Source organism: Tripterygium wilfordii, chromosome 8 (assembly GCF_013401445.1).
Source record: "Tripterygium wilfordii isolate XIE 37 chromosome 8, ASM1340144v1, whole genome shotgun sequence".
NCBI lineage: Eukaryota > Viridiplantae > Streptophyta > Magnoliopsida > Celastrales > Celastraceae > Tripterygium > Tripterygium wilfordii.
The window spans coordinates 11389513-11414221 of NC_052239.1; the positions used below are offsets into that span (position 1 = coordinate 11389513).

At 42.8% G+C, this 24709-nt stretch overlaps 5 protein-coding genes across 8 annotated transcripts; 2 read left to right on the plus strand and 3 right to left on the minus strand.

The window, feature by feature from the left end:
* Positions 1 to 116: 116 nt before the first annotated feature.
* Positions 117 to 1518, minus strand: LOC120004580. Its single transcript, XM_038853946.1, has 2 exons — positions 1338 to 1518; positions 117 to 536 (listed from the first exon to the last, which is right to left on the minus strand). Exons 1-2 carry the CDS (start codon positions 1433 to 1435, stop codon positions 242 to 244), a joined length of 393 nt encoding a protein of 130 aa, XP_038709874.1. The 5' UTR covers positions 1436 to 1518; the 3' UTR covers positions 117 to 241.
* A 3644-nt stretch (positions 1519 to 5162) lies between these two features.
* LOC120003795 lies at positions 5163 to 8100 on the plus strand. Its single transcript, XM_038852885.1, has 2 exons — positions 5163 to 5755; positions 5833 to 8100. Exons 1-2 carry the CDS (start codon positions 5180 to 5182, stop codon positions 6817 to 6819), a joined length of 1563 nt encoding a protein of 520 aa, XP_038708813.1. The 5' UTR covers positions 5163 to 5179; the 3' UTR covers positions 6820 to 8100.
* Positions 8101 to 12023: 3923 nt separating this feature from the next.
* LOC120003654 lies at positions 12024 to 14195 on the minus strand. Its single transcript, XM_038852668.1, has one exon. It carries the CDS (start codon positions 14193 to 14195, stop codon positions 12024 to 12026), a length of 2172 nt encoding a protein of 723 aa, XP_038708596.1.
* A 5670-nt stretch (positions 14196 to 19865) lies between these two features.
* Positions 19866 to 23878, plus strand: LOC120004020 (acetylglutamate kinase, chloroplastic-like). 4 transcript variants are annotated; one of them, XR_005469426.1, is made up of 5 exons: positions 19866 to 20053; positions 20583 to 21677; positions 22203 to 22531; positions 22812 to 23047; positions 23741 to 23878. XR_005469426.1 is itself a non-coding variant. In XM_038853226.1 (3 exons), exons 2-3 carry the CDS (start codon positions 20668 to 20670, stop codon positions 22273 to 22275), a joined length of 1083 nt encoding a protein of 360 aa, XP_038709154.1. In that variant the 5' UTR covers positions 19866 to 20053; positions 20583 to 20667; the 3' UTR covers positions 22276 to 22745. The 4 variants fall into 4 exon arrangements, 3 of the variants coding, with proteins under 3 accessions (XP_038709154.1, XP_038709156.1, XP_038709155.1); XM_038853226.1 differs by lacking the exons at positions 22812 to 23047; positions 23741 to 23878 and having other exon boundaries at positions 22203 to 22745; XM_038853228.1 differs by lacking the exons at positions 22812 to 23047; positions 23741 to 23878 and having other exon boundaries at positions 22091 to 22228.
* On the minus strand, positions 23367 to 24358 carry LOC120004021. Its single transcript, XM_038853229.1, has one exon. The coding sequence runs from the start codon at positions 23979 to 23981 to the stop codon at positions 23433 to 23435; it is 549 nt and encodes a 182-aa protein (XP_038709157.1). The 5' UTR covers positions 23982 to 24358; the 3' UTR covers positions 23367 to 23432.
* Positions 24359 to 24709: the final 351 nt, after the last annotated feature.

A 24709-nucleotide genomic window follows, 5' to 3' on the forward strand; every position in this document is an offset into this window, starting at 1 on the left:
AATTGAGCAGAGAATTAAAGACTTTTAAAAACTTGTGCCACCGAGTGAATTTATAAAGTTATATTTTATTGGCAATTTACTGAAAACATAGCACCCAAAAAAGAAAAAAAAAAAAAAAACTTAATTGTAAGGGACACCTCTACTTATCAAAACACAATTGCTGCTTCTTCTGCTTCTTCTTTGAAGATTTTGTTTCTGGCTGGTCAAAATTCCTTTTGACTTATTAATTATTTCTTTATTTTCAGCACATAACGTCCTTGAGAAGCTTGTACCTCCTTGCACCGGCCCGAGGAGAAGGCACGCCGCCGCCGGGGCTCCTCACCTTCGCTGCGCTGCCCCCGCTGCCGCTCTCTTGGCGATCGTGATTCTTGATTTTTTCAAGGGAATACTCCGATCGTTTTGTGACTCCGCCGCTTTCGTGCCCGGTTGATTTCTTGGAAGAGCTCCCGTGTTTGCTGGCACTTCTCTCCTCGCTTTGGCACCAATCACACACCTTGATTTCCCCCGCAAATTCGCTATAATAGTTGCTGCAGTACCTGATCATCAATTACAGATTAAATTAATCATAATGAAATTACAGCTTAAATTAATCATATGCTTTTGGGTGTTTGGTCATATCCACTGATGTGTGTGATAAGGATCTCCTTACAACCAAAGCCCAACCGACATCCACGGCCCGCAGGCACACATGGACCGGCTGTGGCCAGAGTCTCCAGGGAGCCCAGGCCCTAAGCCCAAGCCCAATGCCCTGAAAACTCTGGTTGCAAGGGGAGGCCCATACCTCCCCCTTATATTCTGCACTTCACTCCCACATCTGGACGATGTGGGATTTACGCACGTAACATACCCCCGCTCTTACAAGGCCAACGCCCACGTTGGCCCACGCTGTCCCTAAGACAGGTCGCCCCTTCCGTGAACGCAGCCTCGCCCGGCCCATACCGGGACAGAGGAGCACAATGCATAACCCACAGCCGCCCAGCTGGGTGGCTCCGATACCAAATGATAAGGATCTCCTTACAACCAAAGCCCAACCGACATCCACGGCCCGCAGGCACACATGGACCGGCTGTGGCCAGAGTCTCCAGGGAGCCCAGGCCCTAAGCCCAAGCCCAATGCCCTGAAAACTCTGGTTGCAAGGGGAGGCCCATACCTCCCCCTTATATTCTGCACTTCACTCCCACATCTGGACGATGTGGGATTTATGCACGTAACAGTGTGTACATATATATATATATATATATATATATTCACATACATGCATATCCACTGATGTGTATATGTGTATATATGTATATATATGATGATGATGATGAAGAAATGGATGACGATGAACATACGAATGTTGAGAGCGGTTACGGCATTTGTTGCAGCGGAAGAGTTTGTCAGGGAAACCCACATCACCACACATGCAACACACCCTCTGGAGATCCACCATTTCAACAATCCTCTCTCTCTCTCGCTACCTTTCTCTCTCTAACAAACAAAGAGAATTCGACGACGACGCTAAACTGGAAAAAACCCAAGAAAGAAAGACAACCAACTACAAAGACGGCCTTGTTTATATAAATATATAAAGGAATTTAGTAAAACAATTGGAGTTTTATGGTCGGTGTGTGCAATACAATATTATATTATTATTGGACGGTTGTGTCCCTGGATTGTCTTGCTTGGTATCGCGTTTTGTCCTTATCTGTCTCTCTTTTATATGGTATTGTATAACATTGGTTACTAAAAGATCCATAAAAGAAAAGAAAAACCATCCCGTGCCATTAATTGGAATGGTAAGAACGATGTCTATCATTTTGGTGATCATGTTCGAATCCACCTCCTCATTCAAAAAAAACCCGACTTGGTTAGTGTAGGAGCCGATTTCTACAATAGTTGAAAGGTCAATCTTTCTTCCTGTGGGGTCCGTTTGCAGCCTTGGATCCTGCAAGCTTCACAACAAGGCAAACCGTGAAAGCTCCTTAACCGGCTTGGGGGGTGCCGGTCGTGGAGGCTCCGACGATCAAGTTAGTACTTGTCGGAGATGGAAGACCAGCTATAGTCTTAGGTGTTTTGTCTGAATAGGTTTTCTCTGGAATTGGTAGAAAGTGTTTCTGTTGTGTTGTCTAGTTTGTTTAGAAAAATGTTCCCTCCCCTCATATGAAAATAGAGGGGTCTTTATAGAGAACGAGGATCGACCTCGGGAATTGTGTGTCCATTCCAGGTATACTATTGGACCAAATTGTACGAAGGAAGTGTACAAGAAGTCCACTATCCCGGTTGTGTCAGGGTAAGCGGTAAAGTAACAATATGTCATAATTAAGACAGGTGTCGATGATAGTATGGAAGTTTTGTAGGCGGTATTTAATGAATAGATACGTATATGAAGGAAAGCCATACCTAAGGATGTGAGCCAGTCACACCTGTAAATATCGGCTGTAGATTAGACTGACAAGAACTGCTTTATGAGTGATGTAGTCCGAGTAATGGCGCTTATAGATGGTGTCGCCATTACTATGTTCTGGCGACTGTACTGGGTCGCCAACACCTGCGGATGCTTTGACACCTAGTTCCATCATGCTAAGGAAGGATCATAATAAAGTGACCAGTCTATAAAGCTATAAAGATCCTGTAGATAAGTATCAAGAATATGACAGTAGTGGTGTCAGAATACTGTTTATATTACGTAGCAAGTAATGTAAAGATTGTATATGGACCCAAAGATTGGCTTTTAGTTTCGGGCCTAACTGCGATAGTTAACCTGGGGGGCCTAGACAATCCAGCTCATCTTGTCGATGTGGGACCAGGTGGGGCCATACCATTTTTGGCACCTACAATTGTCCCCCACTCTCTAAGCATGAAAACAAATTCATCTTGGAGAGTTTGCGTAATGAATTTCCTGCAATGAACAAGAAACAGAGGGATGAGTATAACTGAAGATGAAATGTATAGCAAAGGCGACCCAAGATGCTGGTTTCTGTGAAGATCCTGATGGAGTATGTCGTGAAAAGGCGTGTGTAACCCAGTATAATGTTATTCACTGATGCTGGTGAAATACAACTTCTTTGTTCGAAGCTGTATAGGGGACACCCTCGTTTGTTTGAGGGTGTCAAGGTATACAACCTCGTTTGTTTGAGATTGTACATAGCCAGCGTGGGCGTTAGCGTAGAAGCTAATTTGGAGTCATAGCTGTGGCCTGCATTGGCGCTAGCATGATGACTGAGGTGAAGCTATTGCTGTGGCCTGAATTGGCGCTAGCATGCTAGCCATTCGATGTAACCGATTTGTGTTCAGAAGCGATGACTAACACCTGTAAAAAGAACACTTGATGGCGACTTTGTAAGTATGAGTTTTACTCAGTGTAGTACAAGAGCCTATGTAAACGGAAAGTGAAAAGACTGAAACTATTATTCTGCGACTGCCATTTGCAATAAACCCAAAGGATATCAGATATATGAACAGTATTTATAGTGACAGTAATACTGTATGAATGCCATTATGCTAAGATCAAAATATTGCAGATAGAGGTCGTGACACGTGTCAATCGTAACGCGATAAGCATTTAATGCGTCTGACGTGCACATTGAAATTTTGAATTGCTACCGCCATCGTTCCTTGGAGAGCACGTTTCGGTAAGCGTGCACCATGATGAACACAAGGGTATTATGGACAATCGTACAAAACTAAAACTCAAAGATCGTGCTCTTAGTTTTTCAGAAAAACTTTCAACCGAAATTTACAGAAATTGCTCAGATTTGCTGAAGACGGAAGAAAGGAAGGCATCAATTGACGCTCGTACCGTACTAATTGAAGGTAATTCTCACTCTCGTGCCTTGAGTTTGTATTTAATAGAATGATGCGACCTCATGATCAAGAATCGGAGGATGAAAGAGTATCCGGCAGCGGTAGAACTCCCACCGACCAAAACAGAGATGAACAAGAAACCAGTGTAAACTACTCATGGTCTGGGTCGGGGAGTCAGGGACCTGGTGGCGATAGAGCCGGAACCAGCGCACCAGTTAATGAAGGAGAAAGATCAGAGAGGAATGGCCACATTGAAGGGCCGTTAATACCGAAAGGGTTAAACCCTAAATCGACTTTGGCAGCAAGTGATATGGACTTCTACCGAAAGAAATATAGAATCCATTCATCCATTGAGATAAGACCTGGAGCTGACACAGAGGGAGTCGATTTTCAAGTTCCTGGATGGACGCCGTTTTACCTATTGTCCTTCAGCATAGGATTGAGATTCCCCATACCAAGGTTGCTTGCCGATGCTTGTAGGATTTGGCAAATATGCCCAAGTCAATGGATGCCTAACAGCCTCAGAATTTTGTTGAGCATTCAGTGCTTGGCTGAACTAGAAAACCTCGAATTCGGGATCAACGAATTGGCGGTGGTTTATTACGCCAAAGAAAGTGGTCCAGGAAGGTATTGCCTGGTTCGTCGGAGAAACAGGGAGGAACTAATTCTTGACACCGTCTCCAATGACCATATTGTTGACTGGAAAGATAGATATATCTTTGCTAGGGGCGCCTTGGTATATGGGCTTCATAGGGATCTGCCTTTAAACTGGGTTGAAGGAAATAGTAAGTTCCGTTCCTTCTTTATCTGTTGATGCTTGTTACTGAATCTTATGCACCGTTTCTTTGCAGCATCAAAGAATTTGCTAAGCAAATGGAAAAGCGGCCCCGAAGTGCTTCAAAGAGTGGAAGAGTTTTACAACCTTGGGGCACGTAAAAGATCCAGAAAAAACATTCTAACAGCACGTAAATTGGAGAAAACATCTCTTTGGAGATACATAAGTAAGTACATTTCAACTGTCCAAACGAACAAACAAACATGCTCAAGATATTCGTCTTACTTTATCATATGTGCAGGTGACGAAATGTTTGAGAACGTGTTTGCTGATATAACTGATGCAGACGACCTATATGAAGCTCTGATGCAGGATGCCGAAAGAAATCAGCAGAGCCAGGAAACGGTGGGTGGAGGTTTCGAGGCAGCTATGCGTGCTGCAGAAACGTCCAAAGCCAAGAAAGCGGGAGAGAAACGAAAATCAACCGAGGAAATACCTGAAAGAAGGATGAAACAGAGAGAAGATCCTCCTGGTAAAGGAAAATCGAAAAGCACTGGGGGCAGCGGGAAGAAAGCAACTGAAAAGGCGATTGCTAACGTCAGCGATGGGACGGAAATGCCCAGAAAACTCCTTCACGACGCCATTGCCTCGGGACCCAGAGGCAGGGGAGGTGGTCTTATCAGTACCACTGCGAGTGCGTCGGCTGCCATTGTTCTGGATGATGATTCAGACAACAGTGAAAGGGACACGATGCCTTTAACTAGGAGGTTACCAAGCATTAGGACAGCCAGGGTAGAGACTGCTGAACCAGTGGAGACACGAGCTACCGAGAATCGTGGAGAATTTGACCCCACAACTGACAGCTACGTTGATGCAAACGCGGTATCAGAAGTTGCCAGGAGTGAAGCTATGGCAAGCGGATCTAGGACTGAGTTGGCGACAGCGGGTAACCAAGAAGTGGAGGACACTGCCCAAGGTGGGGAGAATATTCAGCCTAGGCTAAGGTTGAACGTCACGGGAAGTGAAATGGAAGAAATATCAATATGGATTCCCAAATCTTTGACCGTCTCTTCTGCTCCCGTACTTCCGCCCGTTGGGATTAGGAAAATGGTCTTCCCTGAGGACGCCAAAAAATTGGATGCTATGCCTCTTCCTAGTCAGTTCAACTACTCAGTGGCTCATTGCTTTACTGTAAGTGTTTCAGGAGCATATCAGTATATCGTCATTAGTTTACACGACTAATACCACCTTTGTTGTGTTCTTAACAGGCACTCCAAGGAGTACTCAGGTCTGGAGAGAATGCCATTGGCAGTTTGAGCAAAGAGAGGACTGAAAAGGAGAGACTAGAAGGCATGGTAAAGGGGCTGGAAGACAACTTGGCCAATGTCACGTCTGCACAAAAAGATTTAGAGCATCAACTGATTGGGGAGAAGAACAAGAATACTCAAATGTCTGCTCAAATCTCAAGATTGGAAGAGAAATTGAAAGAAGCAGATGAGCAGCTCCTGCAATCAACTGAATCATTGAGTGCATTGGAAAAGAAAATACATGACGATGCATATAAAGCCACTCAATTCGAGTCAAGGATCGACCAAGCAATCAGAGATGCTCAGTACTTCAAGGATTGCTGGGAAGGAGTCACCAAACAACTGGAGAGTGCCGAGGCCAAAGTGAACACACTGGAATTCCAGGTACACCACCTGGCTGACCAACTTGGTGATGTTTCCAGAGAGAAAGACCTGTTAAACAAAGCGTTGGCAGCGCAGACAATGAAGACAGCAGAAAAGGTTGAAATGGCCAAGAAAATGGAGGAAAACTACCTTATCAAGATAGGGGCCATGGGAGGTGTCGGTCAAGCTGCAGAGAGGTTCAGATTGCTAACCCAGTACAAAAAGAATGAGCATCCGAAATGGGATGTGGACTTGATGCTCAAGAAGGCTGTGGTAGTACTTGAAAACTACCAGCCTAATAAAAGATGGGTTGTGAATGAAGAAGCAATTGGAGAACCTAACATCGAAAAAGACCTGGCGCCTCCAGAGAGTGATATCCCCACTGTTGAACAACTGCCCATTGAGGCCCGTGAATCGCCAATACCTGGCACTGTCACAGAAGATGCTCCATCTGAAGTTCCTCCGACTCCTAGGATTGAAACTTCAACTTCTGAGCCTGAAAATGCAGATGAGGATATCCCACGTGCGAATCCTCCCATTACGTCGGAGGCCATTGAGATTGAAGCGACAACAGAGACTATTTGAACTTGTTTGGTTTTGAATTTTGGTTTTTTTTTTTTTTTTTTTTTTTTTTTAGTATTTCCAATTTCCTTTTAGTTTAAATGCCCTATCATAGCAATCTACAATAAATAACCTTACTCTTGGTAGCAATTTAGAGTCGATAGCCTTACTCTGTCCCCCAGTTTAAGTTGGACTGTTAGAACGTAACTCTAAAAGTTCAATTGAAACTGCGAATAATGACGTGTAAAGAAACTAGAACTAACCAGGTGGGACGCGTGGCCTCAATTATTTCCATCTGGAGAGAATATGGCAGGGTGAATCTCCGAACAGAGTAACAAAATCTTGACTGAACAAACTCCAAGAACTGAATAGGTATGCCAAGTGGCAGGCAAAAATTTACAAAAATCAACACGTGTCTCAGAACACCATTGGTGGACTTGATAGAGAATTCAATCCGTGAGAATATTGCGTTCTATATAAGGAGGATAGAACAACTCGATGAGCAAAGGTTGAAGATGAGTTGGTGATATTGGTACCGATGATCAGGCTACACTGTCAGTTTCGGCTAAGCTCATATGGGTTGCCTAGTACTGACGGTGAGTCTGATCAGCCGTGCCTTGTATCATTGTTCTGGTCAGGAAACGCAGAAAGTCTTGGTGCTGCTTTGGCGACGTTACGTCTTGGCGTCGGTAATTTATACGTAGTCAATGTTTCTACATTGTTAATACTGAATGAACCTTTGTCCCCCAGTAATAAATGCGTTTTTATGACATGCGCTGATTGGGATAATCTAGGTGGTCATTTAATACCTTTTTGACTATAACAAATACAGTTTTAAGTACCTCTTATGGTTTTTTTAAGATTAACTGAATTTAGAGATTTTAGAATTTTAAATACGTTTAGACTTCTTTTCCTATCTTAAATGTTCGTGTAGATTTTTGCGGTTGTAAAGTTTATCTTGACTCTTGGGCTACCACAAAGAATTAATTGCAGAATTAATTTCGGGTGTTCTCAAGAAGATGAAAAGGTAAGGTTCGCAACTATATAAAAGCTAATTCTCTTTTGGCAATGGAATTATCCTACAGACCAGATAACTACACCCAGTCTTTACAAAAAATGGCTGCTTCTCAGAGCTCTGTAAACTCTCCTTCTGACTCTGACGACAATAGGGACGTAAGTTCGTTCCTTCCTCCTGATTGCCGAAACCCTGCACAGTATATCGTCGACCTAAAGGAGGCGATGAACGAGATGGAGAAGGGCATGAAAGAGATGAGAATAGAGATGGAGGACCAAGAGGAGCAGATCACAGATCTTGCCAAAGCTCTGCAAACCGTTGGCTGTGCCATGCTCCAACTGGAAGAGCTTGCGGAATCGCTAGCTATGGAGCAGAACATAGCCAAGCTCCAAGACTCGCTCCTTAACCTTTCTGTTTTGATTAAGGAAGCGAGAAATAAAATGAACGAAAGCTTAAACATTTGGTCGTAAAGACCATATGTTTTATATGTATGTTTTTCTTTTTTCTCTCTTTTTTTATATATAAAATCAGTATTTCTTTCTCTAATGCCTCAAATATTTTGCAAATATAGTACGCTGCAAAACTCGAAGTAGTAAAACTCGTAAAAACAGTAAAACTTGTAAAAACAGTAAAATTTAAGAAAGCATGAAAACTTATCTGGTACGATGGCGTCCCCATGCCGTGGCATTCGAACAAACGACTGTCCTTAGTTTTTCGGGCCTTACAATCCCTGCGCTCAAAAGAACGATCAAAGGTAGTCGATGGGACTCCCATCGACACTCCGAAGCTTAAATTAGTTCACATAATAACACATATAATGAACTACAGAAATTTAAATATACAAAGATACTAAAGGAAATATTTAAACTACAATTATAGCGATATAAAGACACAAAATCATGCGTGTTTAGAAATGGTACAACTTTAGATGAACGGCGTTCCAAGGATGCAAGATCGGTTCTCCATTTTCCCTGTGTAGTCTGTAGGCGCCGTTTCCTAGTACCCTGTCGATCAAATATGGGCCTTCCCAGTTCGGACCCAGCTTCCCAGCGTTTAGCTCTCTGGTATTCTCAAAGACTCTCCTGAGCACATAATCTCCCTCTCGAAATGCTCGAGTTCGAACATTTTGGTTGAAGTACTTTGAGACTTTGTCATGGTACGCAGCTGTTCTTGTTAGCGCCTGATCTCTGAGTTCATCAATAGTATCCAGCTGATCATTCAACTCCTGCCAATTCCTTTGCTCATTAGACCACTGAAACCTAGCAGATGGGAGTCCAGCTTCAACTGGTATAACGGCCTCAGACCCAAATGCAAGAGAGAAAGGAGTTTCCCCCGTAGGCGTTCGTGAAGTTGTCCTGTAAGACCACAACACTCCAGGTAATTCATCAGCCCAAGCACCTTTAGCTTTCTCCAGACGCTTCTCCAGGGTCCTGATCAAAGTTTTATTAGAAGCTTCAGCTTGGCCATTACATTGGGGATGCCTTGGCGTCGCAAAATCTACCTTGATTCCCCAATTCGCACAGAACTCCTGAAACTTATGACTTGCAAACTGTGGGCCGTTATCCGTCACGATCTCTTTAGGCACTCCAAACCTGCAGATAATATTCTTCCAGACGAACTTCTTCACATCCAGGTCTTTGATCAGTGAGTAAGACTCAGCCTCAATCCATTTGGTGAAATAGTCAGTCATGGCCAGAAAGTACTGTCGTTGCCCGGATGCCTTGGGCAAAGGACCAACTATATCCATCCCCCATTTCATGAAGGGCCAAGGTGCCACGATAGGAGTGAGTTTTTCCGGTGGCATGCGTGGAATCTGAGCGAATCTTTGGCATTTATCGCACCTCCTTACATAGTCAATTGCGTCTGATCTCATAGTCGGCCAATAATACCCCGTAGTCAGTGCTCGATGAGTTAAACTCCTTCCCCCAGAATGATTACCACACTCTCCTTCATGCAACTCTGCCAACACATACTGGGCTTGTTCTGAATTTACACATCGCAACAAAGGACCTGAATAAGATCTTCTATATAGCTGCCCATCATGTACTGCATACCGCGCAGCTTTAGCGACCAAACGTCTAGACTCATTCTTTTCTGCTGGTAAAACACCATCAACCAAGTATTGAACAAACGGTGTCATCCATGTCTGGTCTGAACTAACAGGAAGAATCTCACAATCATTCTGCTTCTCTACTTCTTTCTGATTGCTAATTGACGGCCACTTCAGGTGTACCAGAGGAATCGTCTGCTCCTGGTTAGATTGGATTGACGACCCGAGATGGGCCAGCGCATCCGCATACGAATTCTCTGCTCGTGGGATCTGAGTTACGGAGAACTCCACGAACGCCAGTTGCAGTTCCTTTACTAGCTCCAGATAACAAGTCATCTTCGGATCTTTGGCCTGATAAGAACCAATAAACTGATTTACTATCAACTGCGAATCTGAGTAAACCTTCAAACTTGTGACTCCCAGTCCTTTGGCCAGCTCTAGACCAATAATTAAGGCTTCATACTCTGCTTCGTTATTGGTCGCATGGAAACCGCATCGGACTGCCCGTTGAATTACACTCCCCTCTGGAGAGATCAGCACAATTCCCAGACCACTGCCTCTGACGTTACTAGATCCATCAACGTACAAGGTCCATACCTTTGGGGCTTGATCTACCATGCAAAGCAACTCTTTATCTGCCTCTAGCTGTGTTGACGGAGCAAAGTCAGCAACGAAATCAGCCAGGACTTGTGACTTGATTGCGGTTCTCGGTTGATATGTAATATCGTATTCACTAAGCTCCACCGCCCACTTGATCATCCTCCCCGACAATTCGGGTCTATGGAGTATGCTCCTCAACGGAAAATTTGTCACCACAGCAACCGAGTGGCATTGAAAGTACGGCCTCAGTTTTCTGGCGGCAACCACCAAAGCTAAAGCTAGCTTTTCCAGTAAACTATACCGGGTTTCCGCATCTAGCAGACTCTTACTCACATAGTATACTGGCAACTGCTTCTTATTTTCTTCTCTGACCAAAACCGCGCTTACAGCTACCCCAGAGACAGCCAAATACATGTACAGCTGCTCCCCAGTGCTGGGCTTGGACAGTAGTGGAGGGGAGGTAAGGTAGGCTTTCAACTGGTTTAAAGCGTCTTCACACTCAGGTGTCCACTTGTAGTTAACAGACTTTCTTAAGGTGGAGAAAAAATGACAACACTTGTCAGATGATCTGGAAATAAAACGACTAAGGGCCGCCACTCTCCCGTTGAGCCTCTGAACATCCTTGACACAAGTCGGAGGGGGAATGTTAAGTATGGATCGAATCTGATCGGGATTAGCCTCAATTCCTCGCTTCGTGACCATATACCCAAGAAATTTCCCAGACGCCACTCCAAAGGAACACTTGGCGGGATTCAACTTCATATTATACTTAATCAGCAAATCAAAAGCTTGCTGAAGGTGCTCGAGATGTTGATCGGCAGCTAAGGATTTTACCAGCATATCGTCAATATATACTTCCATGGTGTCCCCTAAATACTTCGAGAACATCTTATTCACCAATCGCTGGTATGTGGCTCCGGCATTCTTCAACCCGAAGGGCATCACCTTATAGCAATAAATTCCTCTATCGGTAATGAAAGCTGTTTTCTCCTGATCTCCCGGATGCATTAAAATCTGATTATACCCCGAAAAAGCATCCATAAAGCTCAACAACTCATGACCAGCTGTTGCATCAACCATCATGTCTATATGCGGCAGTGGAAAGGGATCTTTTGGGCAAGCTTTATTCAAATCTGTAAAATCAATACAGACTCTCCACTTGCCATTCTTTTTCTTTACAACCACAACGTTGGCTAACCACTCAGGGTACTGTACCTCCACTACAGACCCATTATCTAGCAGCTTCTGAACTTCTTCATTGATCACTAAATTCCGTTCAGGAGCAAACTTCCTCCGCTTCTGCTTGACAGGAGGATACTCGGGATTAACCTGGAGCTGATGCATCACAACATCAGGGTCTATCCCAGTCATATCTTCGTAGCTCCAAGCAAAACAATCATGATGCTGTGACAAGAACTGGATCAGTCTCTGTCGTAGATGAGCAGGCAACTGTGCTCCAATCAGGGCTTTATGATCTGGAAAGTCAGGATGAATCTGCACTTCGTCAAGCTTCTCCATTCCTGGCTCATCTGGCTCCAGACCGAGTGTCTGGTTCTGTAACTGCTACGAAGATTCTCCCTTGCTCCTCATGGTGGTTTTATAACAACTCCTAGAAGAGTGTTGATCTCCCAAAATCTCCCTAACGCCATTATTGGTAGGATAGCGCAGGATTTGATGATATGTGGAAGGTACGGCCCGTATCGCGTGCAACCAAGGTCGTCCTAAAATAGCATTATAAGCAGAGGGTGAATCTACGATGGAAAACCGAGTCTGCTTGTTCAACCCTGGAGCATAGATAGGCAACACAACTTCTCCCACTGAATGGCTCACCTCGCCATTGAACCCGATAAGAGCCATTGACTTCCGTAATATCAAGGTCTCATCTAGGCCCATTCCTTTGTAGGCAGCCAAGAACAACACATTGGCGGAACTCCCATTGTCGATTAAAATTCGCTTCAGGTTGATGTTCGCAACCTGAAGTGTGAGCACCAAAGCATCATGGTGCGGGTGCAACAGTTGGGTAGCTTCATCATCCGTGAAGACCATCACCTGATTAGTGAAAGTTCCAAGGGAACGTGCCATTCTAGCAGCGGGGTTTGCTGCTTCCTTCTCGTGCTTCTTGGCGGAGGTGTGGGACAATCCACTGATCTCTGATCCCCCAGAAATCACACAGTAAGTTTGAGTAATTGGTGGCGGCAGGGGCAATGCTTCTGGGTCATCAACTTTTCTCTTTTCCCATATTGCTCTACCGTGCTCAGAAAGCAACTCTCTGAGGTGACCTCTTTTCAGCAGGTAATCCACTTCGTATCTAAGTCCTCTGCAATCAGGAGTAGTGTGGCCAATGTCCTGATGAAAGTCACACCACTTCTTGGGGTCTTTCCATCCTTCGGTCTCTTTCTTAGGCGGCCACTTCACCTCGCTGCCCATCTTTTTCAAGACTTGTACAGCCTCGACTTGGTGTATCTTGAGAGGGTACTCGGGACAGTTTTTTGCATAATCTGACGCTCCAGATTTGCGGGAGCGCCAGTTACTGCTGGGCTCGCCAAAGGTGGACTGATCTTTCCTAGGACGTTTGTCCTCTCGTTTCTCTTCTTTAGGAGGATTAACTGGCTTTCTCCTCGCATCCTCCTCCCAGCGAACAAATACGGTAGCTTTCATCAGAGCTTCTTCATAACTCCTAACATCACATTTCGTGAGTTCTTCATAAAACTCCCCATCTGGGAGTAAACAACTCCGGAGCGCTTGAATAGTTGTTCCTGGGTCACAATAGGGTATAGATACTTTCTCCGTGTTGAATCTTGACAGGAAGTCACGGAGAGATTCTCCCACACGTTGGGGCAGTCGGTATAAATCATCAGAGCACTTATGAATCTTCCGACTGCTCGAGAATTGCACCATGAACGTCTCGATTAGCTTCTCGAAAGAAGCAATACTGCCGTTGGGTAAGTTGATGTACCAACGCAGAGCCGGACCGGTAAGAGTCGATCCGAAACCTTTACACATGCACGTCTCGTGCATGCCGTACGGTATGGCGATAGCGCCCATCTTTAACTTGTAGTGAGCCACGTGATCCTCGGGGTCATCAGTCCCGTTATATAACTTCATGCTCGGGACGCTGAACCTGTGCGGCAGATCCGTTTGGTATATACTGTCCACAAACGGTGATCCCGTATAGCAATTGGCATTAATTTTGGCCAAAGCAGGAGGTGCTTTAGTCAATTTATCTATATCTCCCCGCAGTTCGATGATCTGCTTGGCCATCGCAGCTTGGGCGACTGAAGCGATAGTGGGTCCCGCGAAAGGTGCAGCAGGAAAACGTGGTGGCTGTGGGAGTCTACTTCTTGGAGAACCGGTCAAATCTACAGGGGCGTCCCTGTCAACATTTTGCTGAATTTCTTCTGTCGCAGGTCCCTTACCCCGTGAAGTAGAAGTATCATATCCCCCGGGGGTACTCCCGGGAACAAACTGGGCACTCAAAGGATAAGGCAAAGGGTCTCTAGGAGGTGGTGTTTGTTCAAGGCGAGGAAAAGGTGGAATTCGGACTGAAGTGGGATCATGGCCTTGGGAAGTAGTTTGGCTTCTCAGCTGCGAAACCTCTTCGCGGAGTGCTGCGTTATCGACCGACATTGATTCTAACCGCGCATCCGTTTGCTGTTTGTTCTTCGACATGTCTTCTCTCATGGCTTGCATGAGTTGCAACAGCTGGCTGTTAGTGACCTCACTGGTATCAGCCATAACGGGAAGTTGCCGTGAAATCTTTTCGGCCAAATACTTGCAAAAATCCCCCTATCTGGCGCGCCAAATTGTAGGAGCCGATTTCTACAATAGTTGAAAGGTCAATCTTTCTTCCTGTGGGGTCCGTTTGCAGCCTTGGATCCTGCAAGCTTCACAACAAGGCAAACCGTGAAAGCTCCTTAACCGGCTTGGGGGGTGCCGGTCGTGGAGGCTCCGACGATCAAGTTAGTACTTGTCGGAGATGGAAGACCAGCTATAGTCTTAGGTGTTTTGTCTGAATAGGTTTTCTCTGGAATTGGTAGAAAGTGTTTCTGTTGTGTTGTCTAGTTTGTTTAGAAAAATGTTCCCTCCCCTCATATGAAAATAGAGGGGTCTTTATAGAGAACGAGGATCGACCTCGGGAATTGTGTGTCCATTCCAGGTATACTATTGGACCAAATTGTACGAAGGAAGTGTACAAGAAGTCCACTATCCCGGTTGTGTCAGGGTAAGCGGTAAAGTAACAATATGTCATAATTAAGACAGGTGTCGATGATAGTATGGAAGTTTTGTAGGCGGTATTTAATGAATAGATACGTATATGAAGGAAAGCCATACCTAAGGATGTGAGCCAGTCACACCTGTAAATATCGGCTGTAGATTAGACTGACAAGAACTGCTTTATGAGTGATGTAGTCCGAGTAATGGCGCTTATAGATGGTGTCGCCATTACTATGTTCTGGCGACTGTACTGGGTCGCCAACACCTGCGGATGCTTTGACACCTAGTTCCATCATGCTAAGGAAGGATCATAATAAAGTGACCAGTCTATAAAGCTATAAAGATCCTGTAGATAAGTATCAAGAATATGACAGTAGTGGTGTCAGAATACTGTTTATATTACGTAGCAAGTAATGTAAAGATTGTATATGGACCCAAAGATTGGCTTTTAGTTTCGGGCCTAACTGCGATAGTTAACCTGGGGGGCCTAGACAATCCAGCTCATCTTGTCGATGTGGGACCAGGTGGGGCCATACCATTTTTGGCACCTACAGTTAGTCCACACGCTCACTAGATGGCGTGTGATATTCACTCGCTTTTATCATAATCAGTTAATCACTTGCATATATGATAGGTAATTTGCAAAACATGGAATATCTTATATGTACCAACACATTTGGAGCATGTATCCATGAGCTAATAGAGTAAATGTATTTTAATCAGAGCTAATATAGTATTAAATTAAATTAACAGTTGTTTTAGTCTGTAGAATGTCTTATTGTTGTGCATTAATTTCAATTTAATGAAATTAATTTTAGAAACGTCTAAATTTCTTGAAATTCGGAGTATTGCCAATTTTAGTTAGACAACTAATGAAAAAAAATTAACTTCAAAGAGTTGGTGGAGTTGGTTCCTAGCTTTCTATGTAAACCCTAAACCTATGAGTTATATGTTTGAAATCTATCGCCAACACTTTATAGCCACACCTCATCTGGTGAAATGCTAGTGAAGTATCCAATCTCATGTAAGAAAACTTTCGAGGGTGCAGTACATGGGTCCAGGGGTTTACTCCATCAAGGTGGGTCCAAGGAGCCTCAATTATTGACAGGGGTGAAAACAGTCGTTAACGATCGTATTTTTTGAATTTTTTTACATGAATTTAATCGACAGATCGGTTGATTATTGTCGGTTATTTAGATTATCGATCGGCTCTTCAAAGAAATATGCAATTTTTTTTGAAAATATCCAACTGATCGTTTCGATTATCAGACGATTCGGTTATATCGATAATTTTTGTACAACTTTTCTTATTGAGAGATTGTTACACCGTCACCCACTATCATCAGTGGTTACGTCACTGCTCCCTATCATTACTCAAAAGTAGTTACTCCACCGCCATGATCTCTAGGGAAAAAGTGGGGTTGTAATTATTTTTGCTGTAATTACAGCCTCAAATCTCTCCAAATAATTTTTTTTTTCTTGTGTTATCAAGATTTTGGAGTTATGAATTAGCGTTTAGGATATAGGGTTTAGTGTATAGTTTATGATTTTTTTTTGAAAATTATCTAGATTCTAACATTATGATGATTCAAAATATTAAATAACACAAAAAACATAAAAAAAAAAAATGGAAGGAATTTGGTGGATAATTACAGTTAATTATAGCTAAACTAATTACAGCACCCCTATCCCGATCTTTAGTTGCCAAGGTAGGAAGTGGAGGTTCGCATCACCCTACCACTTATCAAATTGATAAATCAAGAGAGATAATGGAGAAAGATGTTATACAAGAAAGAGTTTAAAAAGATCAAATGAAAAGAAAGATGGGATCGATATGGTATATGATTCTACCACACTCCCACTTTCTAATTCTTACTCTCAAAAATATTCTTTGACTAATAATCGGAGGTTCTCCGCCAGCCATGGAGGACCGTCCAACACTCCTCTCATTTTTCATTAGGTTAATTTCAAGGTGGAAGTATCGGTCACCTCCTTGGCCGACTAAAGAATATGATTTGTGTATTGTGAGTATTTTTTTTTTCTCCACGTGACTTTATATATATTTAGAGCTATTTTTTATTGCTTTAATTAAAGGCTAAAGATGCAATGGGAGAAATGGTAAAAGACAAAGTAAAAAGAGTCTGAATACAGCCGAGTGTGGTCAACTCCCCGCACCAGTTCTTGTCGTTATATGGTAGGAATAGAACCGTCAATAGGTAAAATTTCGTAGGAGAGATCGAGAATTTTCCTTTTTTTTATTATAAGAGAAGAGGATGGAGAGGTTCGAATTCAAGAACTTAAGATATGAAGATATCACACATATAAATATCATTTGAACTATTCGGAGTTTTCGATCAAGAAATATACCATCGGATGAGGATCAATGCCTACCGTCATATGATATGGAATTATGGATGATCTGACAGTTGTTCATTTTTCATCCTATCATATGATCCAACGACATTGTCTCATTGACAGTATAGGGTGAGGCGACGACATGCCCCCTTGATCCATTGATCCATCACTATCTTGAATCAAGATTTATTATGTATGTGACTTGAAAACAAAACGAGTCGATGTGGAAGGGCACCTATATTTTTTGATTTATGGGGTACTATATATATATATACATTGAAATTGATAAGTATCAAGTGGGACCAGCCATCTTTTTCATTTTTCATCGATTAACTCTTGTAAAGGTAAAAGGTTCTACGTTCAACTCCGCGTCGTCCAACAAATTTATTTGGAGTCACCCCGTGGATCAAAGACCTATTAATTACTTGGTGCGTATGGGATGATAGGACTCACGTGCCCGGGTATACCTTGTCAGGCGGGTCCAATTAAAAAAAAAAAGCAAAAATTGAGAAAGATTGGTAGAAAGTGGAGCAATTAGTTCCATCTCTTTCGTCTAGTTTGGTTTTGTTGTACATTTGTTTGTAGCATGCATGGGACTTGACCTTTCAAAAGGATTTGTTCGAAACAATTTAGAAGCTGGAGTTATTGAGCCGCCATGAGCAAAGTGAAAATAATACAAGTACACGCGGGCTTGTCAAAGATGAAAGCCAAAATGAAGACAAACATCGTTTGCTTATTTTGTCTGGTTTTCCCCCTTCTCGCATAGGTGGTTGAACGTATCGCCGGAAAGTGTCGTCATTGTTGTAGCATTGCAGGGGTCGCCTGGTTGTCACTGCCTCTTTCTGTGCTCTTCAATTAAAAAGCTGTTTTGTCGATGAATTATTGGGGAACTAACTTGTTTTATATCTTGGTACAGTTTTTATATTGTTGCAGATGAGTTTGTTTGAAGCTTTCTTCAGACTGATTGTATTCTTAGCATGTCCAGTAGGTTTTGATATGTTAAGGGATGATTGGATCGAGGTCTCCCTGTATGGGTGAGGCGATTAGGGCACATGTATCAAGGAGTCGGGAATTGTTGAGTAGGCAAATGGCAAATCCTCCTGTTGATGTCGCGGCCACCATCGTGGACGGGGATGGGGCGAAGGCCACTGCATGAGAGGAGGACCAGATCGCTGACAACAGAGGACCAGTCTCCCTCTGGACGTCCTCATTTGACAAGATTATATTCGACTCCATTTTCGCCAAAAAAAACTTTTTCTCCAGGAAATTCACTTTGACACCTAAAACTTTCCCGAGAAAAGGAAAATCAAATCTGTGGGTCCAAGTTCATGAATTCGCTACCGTTAAGAGCACTTGCAATGGTGTGACTTGCAATGGTGACAATATTTTAGGGCATGGAGTGCTTATAATACCTAATTAGCTCAAAGTGCATTATAATGGTGCATTTTTGTTGGTCTTAATTTACTTGGACCAACATGAGGGAATGACAAATCTCATGCCCCCATGTTTGTTCTACATGTGGGTTCTGTCACTAACACACTCATTTTTTTACACACAAATCAATATCGGGCACCACCTCTATTACACAAAAATCAAGTCAGTAAATTTACACCATTGTATCAATACATTTTGTTGGTCCAACTACATCAACAAAACACATCTCACAATATAACTATATCAGCAAAATATAAATTCTCATACATTAACTATGCTTTATCAAAAAAACACCATTGTGATTGCTCTAATGGGGGTGGGGTGGTAGGGCTAAAATGGGAAGAAACAACGTAAAATGTAGGGATGTGCCCAACACTCACATGTTGGGGCAACAATTAATCCCCGTCCCCTCCTTGTTATAACCCACGGGTCTCCACAGGTCCTCTTCCAGCACGGAAATCTCTGCCTATGAATTTTTTTAAATTTTTTTTATCAAGAATAGAGACCTCTAAAATATATGACTAATTTTCATACCAACTAAGCTACTTGATATTTTTTTATTCTGGAAACACAATAATTCAATATATTAAATTAAAATAACCATTACTATTAAAATGAGATCTAAAAATAAAAATTATCTTACGTATGTGGATTGTATATATATATATACATATATAATTATTTATATATATAAATGTATAGTGGGGCAAGGTGTGAGGCGGGTTGGGAGGCATACCCATCTCCGCCCCACCCTGCATGCAGCTTGAGATTGGGGATCAGGGAAATCTTCTGGGTGGGCTGGATCGGGTCGAGGCGGGACTGGTTGGGCACAAATTATCATCTCTAGACTACTAAAATGGGAACACCGGCAAAAAAATCTAGGGATGAGACGGGAGTGGGTTGGACACAAATTGCCATCTTTTTTTTTTTTTTGAAGAGAAATTCTATTAAAAAGCGCCAGGGAAGCACTCAAGCAAATACAAAGAGGTGGTGGATACAGGGACTTCCTCTTGGAAAATACATGAATTATAAGAAAAAGACAGTCTTCCCATCAGAGCAAGAGCATTCGCTACTCTGTTTTGACTTCGAGAGGTGTGGATAATGTGGTGATCCACCAAGGCTATTAAAGCTTTAGTATCCTCAATCACAAAACCAATGGACGAGAGAGGCAAATTGTTCCCACGAAGGTCATTCACCACCTGAAGGGCATCGCCTTCCAGACAAAAAGGAAACAGGAGGTGTTCCGTAGCCATTTGAGCCCCAAAAAGGAAAGCAAGCGCCTCAATCATCACCGGACCCCCAGCCGGCGAGACTCTTTTGTAACCCGATAGATGGACGCATCCACAAGCATCCCTAAAACGGGAACACCAGCAAAAAAATCTAGGGATGGGACGGGACCTCAAACACGTGTTGTGATCTAAAACGGTACTCTAATCAACGGCGACTCTCTGATGTCCGATGTGGAGGTGGATTAGTGTTCAAAGCTGCTTGTGTATGTGACGGCGCATGGAAATATCTGCGGCTCTCTGATTTCCGACCATAGAAGAGGGTCTCTTCCTCTGCGCATCAAACCACGATTTATCGTGCATGTGAGTTGTCTATCAAACTGCGATTGCGATTTAGGGTAAAGCTTGTCTGTGTTGATTGAGCAGTTAAATTTTAGGGTTTTTATTATAATTTTGAGTTGAGTATTGTGTCTCTGTTGATTGCGGTGTTTATCCTTCTAGTGTCGGAAATTTTGGCTGTTATTAGTGGCTGGGTTTTCTAAATTCAGTTAATTTGGGGCTTCCAACCTTAACTAGCAGTTTATAATCTGATGATGCTTTTATATGGGGAGCTAATAAGGAGATATATCTGTGCAACTGCATATATTTTAAGATTATTTTGCTGCTAGTAGCAGCAGCAGTAGTAAGGAGGAGATGTATCATGTATGTATCTCTGTTATTTGTTCTCCTCGTGTACTTAGTTTTGTCTCTTACTTACATCATGTTGTTGAGGATTCGTTGGTCAGTGAATGTAAACTGATTAGCCATTCTAGTTTTGAAATTGTTTCAAAACCATTTTCCCTCATCATTTTTCTTATGTTGGAAGATTTCGTTTATTTGATTTTCTTATCAGGTAAACCATCTCTGTGTCTCTGTTGATATTTCTTCTCCCTAGCAAGTGTAAGTTGCAGTAGACATCATAGGAGGAGGAGAAGTAGATGGCAGCAGCCAAAGCCTTGCATTTATGTTCACCATCCCTTACCTTTTCCAAATTCAAATCTCCACAGAAGAACTTTGCTGTCACATTGCCATGTTATCCACGAATCAAGGCAGAGGCAGCAGCATCATCGACAACAGTGTCCACCCAAAACACACTAACCCCTTCTCAGTTTAGAGTTGATATTCTCTCAGAATCACTTCCATTCATCCAGAAGTTCCGGGGCAAGACCATTGTTGTCAAATATGGCGGGGCTGCCATGAAATCCGACCATCTTAAGGCCTCTGTTGTCAGCGATCTTGTCCTCCTCTCTTGCGTCGGCCTTCACCCCATCCTTGTCCACGGTGGGGGCCCTGACATCAACAACTGGCTTCGCCTACTCAACATCGAGCCCGTTTTTCATGACGGTCTTCGTGTTACTGACTCTCAAACCATGGAGATTGTCTCCATGGTCCTTATTGGTAAGGTTAACAAGAATTTGGTCTCCCTCATCAACAAGGCTGGTGGCACTGCCATCGGCCTCTCTGGCATGGATGGTCGCCTCCTTACTGCACGCCCCTCTCCCAATGCTGCTCATCTGGGCTTTGTTGGTGAAGTTGCCGGTGTCAACTCCACCGTTCTGCAACCACTCATCAACAGCGGGCACATCCCTGTTATAGCATCTGTGGCAGCAGATATGTACGGACAATCATACAACATCAATGCTGATATTGTGGCAGGGGAGGTGGCTGCAGCATTGGGGGCGGAGAAACTTATTCTTCTGACAGATGTTGTGGGGATTTTGGAGGATAAGGATGATCCTGAAAGCTTGGTGAAGGAGATTGACATAAAGGGGGTGAAGAAGATGATAGAGGACAAGAAGGTGGCTGGTGGGATGATCCCGAAAGTGAACTGTTGTGTGCGGTCTCTTGCTCAAGGAGTTAGGACTGCGAGTATCATCGATGGCCGTGTCGAGCACTCTTTACTTCATGAGATCATGACCGATGAAGGTGTCGGGACTATGATTACCGGGTAATTTGTGTTGGCTTTCGAATGTAATAATTGTGATGTATTCCAAATAAATATCACTTCTTAATTAGTATTACCTGGATGAGCTAGAACTGTTGAGTGCATTCTAATTTTTTGGTGCCTCTGGCTTATCTATACTACCAATTATCAGAATTCTTACTGTTATGATAGACTATATTTCAAATGTAGCTTTAACGTTCAGTAAACGTCTTATTTTAGTTTTGTCTGGACCTATTAGAATTCAATTGATCCTGTTTTCATCCCTACTATGTGCTGATGTTCAACAGTCATTAATTTATGCATGTGTGCAATTTCTCTGTTTCGGAATTATCATCTGCAGTGTAATCCTGAACCTGCTCGAATCACTTGGATATCAGATATGGATGCTGCTTTGAATCTATAATTCTCATTTGCAGCTAAATTTGTCAAATTCAAGTGGTATTATGCAATTGAAGTTGAGAATGGTAAATTCATGTTGAACTTGCGAGGGACCCTCCAAGAGCTTATTGAAACCAACTTTGTTGACAGTAATTCAGGCCAGTTTGGGAGTCTTGATCTCAATTTCTTATGTCAAAGCATCACAATGAATATCATTTACTAGTAAAGCATCACTGCGTCAACACTGGACTAGAATATCAACAACCACCTTCAGAAGGTATTGAGGTGGAGACTGAGGAACCAGTTACTGTGGGCTATAGTATGTCAATGTCTTCAGAAGATGTTGTAAATGTGAAAGATAGGCGAATGATTCGGTGGGATAGAGAGACTTCAAGGATTCTCATGCAGAAGATGGAAAGGGGCAATTGATGGACAAAAATATCTCATTGAGTATGCTACATATTTCATTGATCATTCAGGTGATGGTATTGAGCTAAACGTTATTTTTCATTTGCTGATATTTTCCCTTCTTGTGTATGGAAAATAAGTCTTGTTAACACATTGTCACCTACCAGTGCACGATAATCATGCGCAGAGGTAAATATACACTCTAATAAACAGAGCACTTTACATGATTATGAAGTTACATGTCAGATGTCTCTGACTGATTATTTACATGATTATGAAGTTACATGTCAGATGTCTTTCTGACTGATTATACAGAAAACATAATATATCCTCTCCTGATTGATTACAAAGGGCATATCTCATGTACTTGATCAAATAATCTTACCCTCTTTACAAGAGAAAGGGACTAGTGATCAAGAAGGTGACGAATAGGAAAACCCTGAAGAAAAATGGGATGGTTTCCTTCATTCTTCCTGGCACAACCAATTAAGCAGCTGCCACCTTTTGGGAAAGAAGACGTGTGCTCTCATGGTGGCCAGTACAAGCAGGATAGTAGCACGACTTGACGTTCAGCAGCTTTCCCTTAGGTATGATGACCTTCTTAAGCCTGTATGCTTTCTTTCCTTTCTTCTTTATCTTGGTCTCTGATTCCTGGAGTAAGAATAGAAAAGAAAATACATAAGTACTGCTAATAATTCCGTCTATTATTAGTGTTTTTCGTGTTTTGGAATGGGGGGAAGGAGCCAAATATAGCATTGTTTAATTTCAGTTGTTTCACGATAAAAATTTTGCAATAACATGTTCAATTCCTAAATATGATCATGATAAACATACCCCATCAGATTTTGATCCAGCACACTGGCTTCCACTTTGCAATTGCAGGATTGTGTCATCTTCCTCTTTGTGATCTGAAAAGAATATAGAAATTCGCAGTTGATGAATGCTAAAAGCCTAATAATGTTTGACAAAATATCAGGACATGAACTCACTTTCATCCTTTGAGTCGTCGAATGATTGATCAATACAATATACTCTGAAACTTGGTGATCCAGGACAGATATATCTGTCTTCTACATTCCTAATAACCCTTCCCTCTTCTTCATCCTCTTCTCCATCTGTTTCCACCACCAACACTTCCTCTGTCACACGAACTGCAACGTCCATTACATTGTTTGCTATCTCATTGTCTTCACATTCCGGCTCTGGTGCCACCTTAGCAGACTTTGGTGTTGGCAAATCCACCACATTTTCTTCTTCAATCTCATTTCTTGTCATTTCAGGCTCTGGCAAAGGTGGTGACACCGGACTGTCCTCAGGTGAAGACACGCTCTTATGGCTATCATCATCATCTCCTTCTTCACCGTCTTTAAGCAGCTGTTTCTTGGACAGAGTTGCTCCTTTATGTTTTATTGCGCTGGCGTTTCGGGTTTTGATCTCCTCAAACTGTCGTCGGAGAAGAGGACGAAGCCTAGCAGGCACCACCTCTCCACCATTTCCAGCCTTTGATGCTCCGCACCCCATGGAAGTCGAGGAAGGCGGAGAAGGAATGGAGGGTGAAGGAGAAGTGGTGGTTTGAGAGAATGTGATGAATGAATGGTTGTTTGTGGAGTTCTTAAGGGCGGGGGATATAGAGGTGTTGGTTTGGTGGTCTGTTTTTTCTTTTTTTGGTCATTGAGGATCCAATTATAGGAAATTCGCATAATCACCTGGCGTTACTATCTCATGCTTTGTATTGACTATGTCAAGTCTTTTTGCTTCATTTTCTTTCGTCTGTATTGCCTTCTTTTAGGACTCCTCCATGGACAGGCCTAGTTAGTCACCCTTTAACTGGATTTAGTCACACAAAGCCATTAAGGTTTTTCTGGTCCAATGCATGAGTGTTGAGCTTTTACAAGGAAAGCGACAAATATTGAAATCAGTGTTCTCCACTAAAATATTGACACGTGGGACAAAATACCAAGCAAACACGTCAACCGAGAAGTCTCATTGGTCACCAATCAAGGCAGGGTCGAGTACTCCAATCGAAAAGAATGTAGCTGACGAGCTCACACAAGGCTTGGTAACCGAGAAGAGAAGACCGAGATGTCCTTTCGTTACCAATCGAGCACTTCTCTTAGGTAACCCATGAAAATCTAGAGCTCCGAAGGGGATTTAACTCTATTTAAGAGGGGATCATGATGAGATTCATCTTCCTGTAAATTGACTTAAGATCAACGAGAAGATATGTACTCCAACCAAAATGATAACTC

Coding starts and splice junctions, on each gene's coding strand:
- LOC120003795 (XM_038852885.1), top strand. CDS start 5,180: ATGCCCAGAAAACTCCTTCACGACGCCATTGCCTCGGGACCCAGAGGC. Junction 5,756..5,832: donor CAGTGGCTCATTGCTTTACT/GTAAGTGTTTCA, acceptor TGTTCTTAACAG/GCACTCCAAGGAGTACTCAG.
- LOC120004580 (XM_038853946.1), bottom strand. CDS start 1,435: ATGGTGGATCTCCAGAGGGTGTGTTGCATGTGTGGTGATGTGGGTTTC. Junction 537..1,337: donor CGTAACCGCTCTCAACATTC/GTATGTTCATCG, acceptor ATTGATGATCAG/GTACTGCAGCAACTATTATA.
- LOC120004021 (XM_038853229.1), bottom strand. CDS start 23,981: ATGGGGTGCGGAGCATCAAAGGCTGGAAATGGTGGAGAGGTGGTGCCT.
- LOC120003654 (XM_038852668.1), bottom strand. CDS start 14,195: ATGGCTGATACCAGTGAGGTCACTAACAGCCAGCTGTTGCAACTCATG.
- LOC120004020 (XM_038853226.1), top strand. CDS start 20,668: ATGGCAGCAGCCAAAGCCTTGCATTTATGTTCACCATCCCTTACCTTT. Junction 21,678..22,202: donor GTCGGGACTATGATTACCGG/GTAATTTGTGTT, acceptor CTTTGTTGACAG/TAATTCAGGCCAGTTTGGGA.